The 7836-nt window shown below is 44.2% G+C and overlaps 1 protein-coding gene across 1 annotated transcript in view; it reads left to right on the top strand.

Annotated features, from left to right (window-relative positions):
* Positions 1-7384, top strand: part of PPP1R36 (protein phosphatase 1 regulatory subunit 36) — a 44756-nt gene extending 37372 nt beyond the window's left edge. Inside the window, exons 9-12 of the mRNA XM_023232288.2 lie at positions 4816-4858; positions 5174-5352; positions 6087-6278; positions 7138-7384. Coding sequence (XP_023088056.1) covers positions 4816-4858; positions 5174-5352; positions 6087-6278; positions 7138-7324 — 601 coding nt within the window. The 3' untranslated portion in view covers positions 7325-7384. The remainder of the gene's footprint in view (positions 1-4815; positions 4859-5173; positions 5353-6086; positions 6279-7137) is intronic.
* Positions 7385-7836: the final 452 nt, after the last annotated feature.

Below are 7836 nucleotides of genomic sequence, written 5' to 3'. Positions count from 1 at the left end.
AGGCAGGAGAATGGCGTAAACCCGGGAGGCGGAGCTTGCAGTGAGCCAAGATCCGGCCAGTGCACCACAGCCTGGGTGACAGAGCAAGACTCCGTCTCAAAAAAAAAAAAAAAAAAAAAAGAAAGCATCGTAACAGGCCACTAAAAATCTCTAGATTTACTACCAGGCTGGCTTTCCCCTCTTTCCTTTGGGTTGTGTCCTCAAACATGGAATGCATGGCATCCGTGCTCACCAGCATGGTGGCCACTTGCCACATGTGGCTGTTGAGCACTTTGAAATGTAGATAGTCCAAATTGAAACATACTGTAAGTGAAAAATAAGCACTGTACACAGAAAGTCTAAAAATGAATAAAACATCTCAGTACTTTAGAAATATTGCTTCTATATTGAAATGATAATGTTTTGGGGGGTTTGGATAAAATATATTATTAAATTAGCTTCACTTGTTTCTCTTCACCGTGGCTACTAGAAAATTTAAAATTACATTTATGACTTGTATTATATTTCCATGGATTGTATTGTTTAAACCTCATTTCTATTTGCAGACAATTTTGGGAGGCTTAAATTTTGTTATTTTAATTTTTTAAAATTAAATTAAATTAATTTTTATTTTTTATTTTTTTGAGATGGAGTCTCACTTGTCACCCAGGCTAGAGTGCAGTGGCACTATCTCGGCTCACTGCAGCCTCAACTTCCTGTTCTCAAGCAATGCTCTCACCTGGCCCCACAAGTAGCTGGGACTACAAAGTGTGTGCCACCACTCCCAGCTTTTTTCTTTTTTCTGTATTTTTTTGTAGAGATCAGGTTTCACCATCTTGCCCAGGCTGGTCTTGAACTCCTGAGCTCAAGCGATCCTCCTGCCTTGGTCCCCCAAAGTGCTAGAATTACAGGTGTGAGCCATCATGCCCAGCCAATTTTGTTATTTTATAATCAATAAAATTTTAAATTTATAATCAATTTAAGTATATGTACTTAATATAAAAATTATAAAATACCAAAAAAGACAGGAAAACGACTCAAAATATACCAGCTAGAAATAAATTTGTCGAGCTTTTAACTTTGAAGTCCCCAAATGTATTCATTGTATGCACCCATTTCCTGGACACATTTCTATTTCTTTTTTTTTTTGAGACAGAGTCTCGCTCTGTCACCCAGGCTGGAGTGCAGTGGCCGGATCTCAGCTCACTGCAAGCTCCGCCTCCCGGGTTTACGCCATTCTCCTGCCTCAGCCTCCCGAATAGCTGGGACTACAGGCGCCCGCCACATCGCCCGGCTAGTTTTTGTATTTTTTAGTAGAGACGGGTTTCACCATGTTAGCCAGGATGGTCTCGATCTCCTGACCTTGTGATCCGCCCGTCTCGGCCTCCCAAAGTGCTGGGATTACAGGCTTGAGCCACCGTGCCCGGCCCACATTTCTATTTCATATGCAGGGCTAAATCAGAATGGTAAGAAGAAACCCATGACATTCTGTATTTAATTTTTGCAGCATGGGTTACATCAGTTTGCTTCGGGCATTAAGAGAGAAAGAGTTAGGCCAGGCGCCATGGCTCACACCTGTAATCCCAGCACTTTGGGAGGCCGAGGCAGGCGGATCACCTGAGGTCAGGAGTTCGAGACCAGCCTGACCAACATGGAGAAACCCCATCTCTACTAAAAATACAAAATTAGCTGGGCGTGGTGGTGCATGTCTGTAATCCCAGCTACTTGGGACGCTGAGGCAGGAGAATCGTCTGAACCTGGAAGGCGGAGGTTGTGGTGAGCCAAGATCGTGCCATTGCACTCTAGCCTGGGCAACAAGAGTGAAAGTCCATCTCAAAAAAAAAAAAGAAAAAAAAAAAGAGAGAGAAAGAGTTCTAATGTGTATGGCAACTTGAGAAAGTGGAAAGAGGTTCATGTTACCTTCTCTTCTTCTTCTTCTTTTTTTTTTTTTTTTGTCTTTTTTTGAGATGGAATCTTGCTCTGTCGCCCAGGTTGCAGTGCAGTGACGTGATCTTGGCTCACTGCAACCTCCACCTCCTGGGTTCAAGCAATTCTCCCTGACTCAGCCTCCTGAGTAGATGTGATTACAGGCAACTGCCGCCACGCTCGGCTAATTTTGTATTTTTAGTAGAGATGGGGTTTCTCCATGTTGGTCAGGCTGGTCTCGAACTCCTGACCTCAGGTGATCCACCTGCCTCGGCCTCCCAAAGTGCTGGGATTAAGGCGTAAGCCACTGCGCCCAGCCTTACCTTCCCTTCTAATGTCTAAAAAAAGAATCCAGAAAGAAAAGGAAATAAAGTGTGTTTCCTGGGCAATCACTCTCATTTCAAAACCGTGCTAAGATGGTGCTGGTTTGCCTTGTGCTGATGTGAGCTCTGCTCTAGATCTCCCAGAATGCAAGCTGACTTTATTCCCAAAATAGACTTTGGCTGGTTTTCTTGCTTCAGCTTGGCAGGTGTTCATGGTCTCTGGTTTCAGCTGGCAGAAGATTTACAGTTGGTTACAGAAGAGGAGCTTTGAAAGGGCAGAAATTTCACATCAGCACCCCCCTCAGGTGGAGGCCTCAGGTGGCACAGAAAAGAAATGCTGAGGGTTGCTCCGAAAAGTTTCCGCTGAGCTCTGTTGTTCAATATGTTTCTCTGCAAACTATTTTAAAGAAAAAAGCTTATTCTCCTCACATTCCAGTTATGAGGACAGATGTGGGTATCTGATAGGCCTGATTTTTAGTACAGGATCTGCCCCTAATTAAATATATGTCTTTGGACTTACGTCTCAACTTCAGTTTCCTCAGTTGAGAATTGGGAATAATAATGTTGACTATACCGTAGGGATGTTATGAAGACCAGATATGATAACACATGTAAAGGGCTTAGCATGATGCGGGATGTTATGAAAACTAGATATGATCATACATGTAAAGGGCTTAGCGCAGTACCCGGCACATACTCCATACTTAGTCCATGTTCACTGTAATTGCTATTGCCGCAGTTCTTTACTGAAGACTTGCACATGAAGAAACCAATATATAATGAAGAGAGTCTGTAGGAGGCGAGGGGCAGGCCCCAGTAACCACCTCTTCGGCCTCATCCCCCAAGTGAAGGGCTAGTTTGGGCCCATTCAGACCAAGAAGTCCTTGTGAGAAGGCCGAAGGTCCTGTGAGGTTTAGGTCATCTTTCCCAGACTGTGGGAGTTCAGGATGGTTCTGGAGAGCCTGGTACCAAGGCCAATCCTCAGAGTCACAGTTCCTCCAAGGAAGGCTCCAACAAAAGCAGAAGCAGGTCGGGCGCCTTGGCTCATGCCTGTAATCCCAGCACTTTGGGACGGTGAGATGGGTGGATAGCTTGAGCTCAGGAGTTTGAGACCAGCCTGGCCAACATGGGAAACCCGTCTCTACAAAAAATACAAAAACTAGCTGGTCATGGTGGCGTGTGCCTTAGTCCCAGCTACTTGGGAGGCTGAGGTGGGAGGATCACCTGAGGCTGGGGAGGTCAGGGCTGCCGTGAGCCATGATCATGCCACTGTGCTTCAGCCTGGGTGACAGAGTGAGACCCTGTATCAAAGAAAAAAAAATAGCCAGTGTGGTGGTGTATACCTGTGGTCCCAGCTTCTTGTGAGGCTGAGGTGGGTACCAGGCTCTCCAGAACCATCCTGAACTCCTGCAGTCTGGTGGGAGGATTGGCAGGTGGGAGGACTGCTTGAGCCCAAAAGGTTGAGGCTGTAGTGAGCTATGATCACACTACCGCACTCCAGCTCTGTCTTAAAAAAGAAGCAAAACCAGGATCAGCCTTGAAATGTCCAGGGTCTGGCCTTGGCCGCTGTGACTGATCAAGTGACTGCAGATGCATAGCCCCCTCAATCAACTCTCAAGGGCTCCCCAGACCAGGTCTGGTTTCCTAATGCTGGGAGTCAGAATCAGAATTGTTAGGAGGGGAGGCCATGTTCACTAATTGTGCCCATGCCAGCTTAGTATGTTTTTTTTTTTCTTTTTGAGATGGAGTCTTGCTCTGTCACCCAGGCTGGGATGCAGTGGCACAATCTCGTCTTACTGCAACTTCTGCCTCCTAGGTTCAAGCAATTCTCCTGCCTCAGCCTCCCAAGTAGCTGGGATTAGAGGTGTTCGCCACCACACCCAGCCAATTTTTGTATTTTTAGTAGAGACGAGGTATCACCATGTTGGCCAGGCTGGTCTCAAACTCCTGGCCTTAAGTGATCCTCCCACTTCGGCCTCCCAAAGTGCTGAGATTACAGGCATGAGCCACTGCGCCTGGCCAAGTATAGTATTCTTAACATTGAATTTGTGTCCCAAGGACTCCTGCTAAGAAAGAAGACTCAGGTTTGCCCATGCTCATCAAAAGGAGGAGCACACTACTGTTCTCAGTCTATTGGTTGTTTTGCCATAGATCTTTGTGGATTTTGTTTCTGTTTCTTTTTGTACCCAATAGCCATAACTATTGTTTGCTAATTATTTTCCTTTTCTTTATTGCAGCCTTACCTTCTAGTTCTCTGCTTCCTCTTTATCACCTTTCCACTCTCCTTACCTCCCCAACACTCAAATTACTAGAAGTCTTTGGAAGAATACATTTCCTCACTGGTTTGTTTACCCCAAATTTATATCGATTAACTTTTTACCATTCTAGGGATTTTGATCTGGGTAACATAGGAAGTTGAAGAAGAAAGTATTGAGACTCTTTATCCAGGCCTTTTGATAGCATTTGTGTAGCTGAAAATAATCTTGGGGCCAAGATAATGACCCTAACTTTAGAGGAAGATAAGGACTAGGTCCCTGAAAGATTGAACTTCCCTCTCAACCTATAGTTGTGACTTGTTATGTTACAGGGAGAAAATATCAGATACACAGAAAGACTGGAAGTTCTTTGAGGTAAGTCACTTATGTTTTGGTGCTTTTTGATATGAAACAATTTATACCAACAACCAATGACGATTTGTCAGACACTTATTTTTAGCGATTATCCTTTCTAAAAAGGATGCTAACAAGCTATGTGCTATACCTTAAATTGTTGGTCTGATTTTCCTCGTGCAAAAGTGAGTACATGTGTAATTTTGCACAGTGTTTCGGGGATATTGGGAAATTGGGTCATCTGGGTTTGTGTCTGCTTAGCTGTGTTATACAGACAGGTGGGAGTTTTCCGTTTCACAGCTGAGGATTGTGATTCTTGTCTATTTTTTGTTGTAGTCCTTTTACACTTTCTGTACATATGTGGCTTGGATTGTCTTCCGACGTCAACACTTGACAGAGATTGAAGAAGAAGTAGGGAGACTCTTTCGTACCAATATGTTCAACATTCCTCGCAGGAGGCGTGAAGATGAGGAATCAGGAGGGGAAAAGAAACACATGACTTTTGTTCAGTTCAGGTATGACCTTTTGACTTTCCTATGCTCAAGGATATTTCTTTTCTTCCTTTCTTCCTTTCCTTTCTTTTCTTTTCTTTTTTCTCCTCTATTTTATTTTATTTTATTTTTTTGAGACAGAATCTTGCTCTGTTGCCAAGGCTGGAGTGCAGCGACACAAGCTTGGCTCACTGCAACCTCCAACTCCTGGTTCAAGCAATTCTCCTGTCTCAGCCTCCTGAGTAGCTGGTATTATAGACATGCCCCACCACGCCTGGCTAATTTTTTGTGTTTTTAGTAGAGACGGAGTTTCACCATGTTGGTGAAGCTAGTCTCGAACTCCTAACCTCAGGTGATTCACATGCCTCAGCCTCCCAAAGTGCTGGGATTACAGGTGTGAGCCACTGCGCCCGGCCTCCTCTTCTTTTTTTCAGACAGCATCTCATTCCATCACCCACGCTGGAAGGCAGTGGCATGATCATAGTTCACTGCAGCCTTAACCTCCTAGGCTCAAGTGATCCTCCTATAGCTAGGACTGTGGGCATGCTGTCTCGCCTGGCTAATTTTTTAAATTTTTTGTAGAGATGGGGGTCTTGCTATGTTGCCCTGGCTGGTCTCGAACTCCTGGGCTTAAGTGATCCTCCCATCTTGACCTCCGAAAGGGTTGGGATTACAGGCATGAGCCACTGCACTTGGCCTCAAGAACATTTCTAGAAAACAGGGTTGTATGACCTAAATGTCACCTTCCTCCCCGACAGAAGAATGATGGCAAAACGCCCAGCAATTAAAAAAGCCATCAACATGCGTTCTCCAGTCATGTCTACTCTGCTGCCATCTCTCAGAGAAAAAGCTCAAAACGTCTTTGAGAAAAAGTATCATCAAGTAGACGTCAGGTTCCCAGCTGAGATGCAAAAGCATGTGGGAACTCTGGACTCTGTGCCCATGCCAGTGTAAGTGGCTTGGCAAGAGAAACAGTGCCTTGAGGTGGCATCCCAGGTGGGGCTGGAAGGGGCAGGGGTCCTCTGCCAGGGAACTGAGCCATGATGACAGCCCCCGTTTTCTTATTTTTGCCCTGCTGCCCTCCTAGTTTCCTTTCTAGAGAATCTTGAGGTACACCCATCTAGACCAGAAAAAAAATTGCTAGAAAGTGGTGCTAGACTCCAAATAGTTCTAGTTTCGAGGAGTAACTGGTTTATTTATTTATTATTATTATTATTATTATTATTATTATTATTATTATTATTATTTTGAGACAGAGTCCCTCTCTTGTTGCCCAGGCTGGAGTGCAATGGCGCAATCTCGGCTCACTTCAACCTCTGCCTCCCAAGTTCAAGTGATTCTCCTGCCTCAGCCTCCTGAGTAGCTGGGATTACAGGCATACGCCATCATGCCTGGCTAATTTTGTATTTTTAGCAGAGATGGGGTTTCTCCATGTTGGTCAGGCTGGTCTCAAACTCCCGACCTGAGGTGATCTGCCCGCCTCGGCCGCCCAAAGTGCTGGGATTACAGGTGTGTGCCACCGCGCCCGGCCCTGTAACTGAATTTTTTTAAGGCTGAGGTTTTTCTGTTAGTAAAATCATTTTTGAGAAATGTGGGAAGCGCTACTACAAAATCTTGCTAAGGATTTACTTTTGGACTCATATATTAGACTACAGTAGTAGTTCATGGAAACAGGGAAAGTTTTTAAAAAGGGAGAGAGTGTATCTTAGCTTTAGTGTACATATACAAACACAACCACAATCACAGTCGCAACTCTCCACATCAGTCTTTGGCCTCACCACCTCAGCTTCCCAATAATTCTTTTCACAGAGTTGGCATCTTGGGGGAGCCTCGATGTCTATTCAACCCCCATACGCTTCACCCCCTTGATCCAGAAGAAAACACAAAATCATTTGGGAGACATCCTTCCCTGATGGAAACAAATAACATAAGGATTCAGGATACACTGGACTTGGTCATGAAGACACTGTCCTCTCAAACATCATGCCCTAAGTAACCTGGTACATTCCATTTCTGTGATAAGTCCCTGTATCTCAAGTAAACTACTTTGACTTTATAGAAGATGGTTATTTGTTATTATTAAGCTTTAAAAATTTTTCAGATTGTCTGGTTAAAAGTTGAACAGCAGACAAAGAATTCCTGAAAGCTCTTGAAAAGCTCATTTTCCTATTTTTAGTAGTTTACTTTATTGTTTATTTATTTATTTGAGCTCTATGTGACTACTAAGAGTAATGTATTAGAACATTTAGTCAGTGCTCTAGTGTACTAGTGAAGAAACATTCTGTTTATTTATTTTTCGATTTTTTTTTTTGAGACAGAGTCTTGCTCTGTAGCCCAGGCTGGAGAGCAGTGACGTGATCTCGGCTCACTGCAACCTCCACCTTGGTCAAGCGATTCTCCTGCTTTAGCCTGAGTAGCTGTGATCACAGGTGTGCGCCACCATGCCTGGCTAATTTTTTTGTATTTTTAGTAGAGATAGGGTTTCACCATGTTAGCCAGACTAGTCTC

This window comes from Piliocolobus tephrosceles, chromosome 6, assembly GCF_002776525.5.
Source record: "Piliocolobus tephrosceles isolate RC106 chromosome 6, ASM277652v3, whole genome shotgun sequence".
Lineage (NCBI taxonomy): Eukaryota > Metazoa > Chordata > Mammalia > Primates > Cercopithecidae > Piliocolobus > Piliocolobus tephrosceles.
Note: the sequence above shows the minus strand (reverse complement) of the source record. Positions and strands in the feature narration are given on the sequence as shown.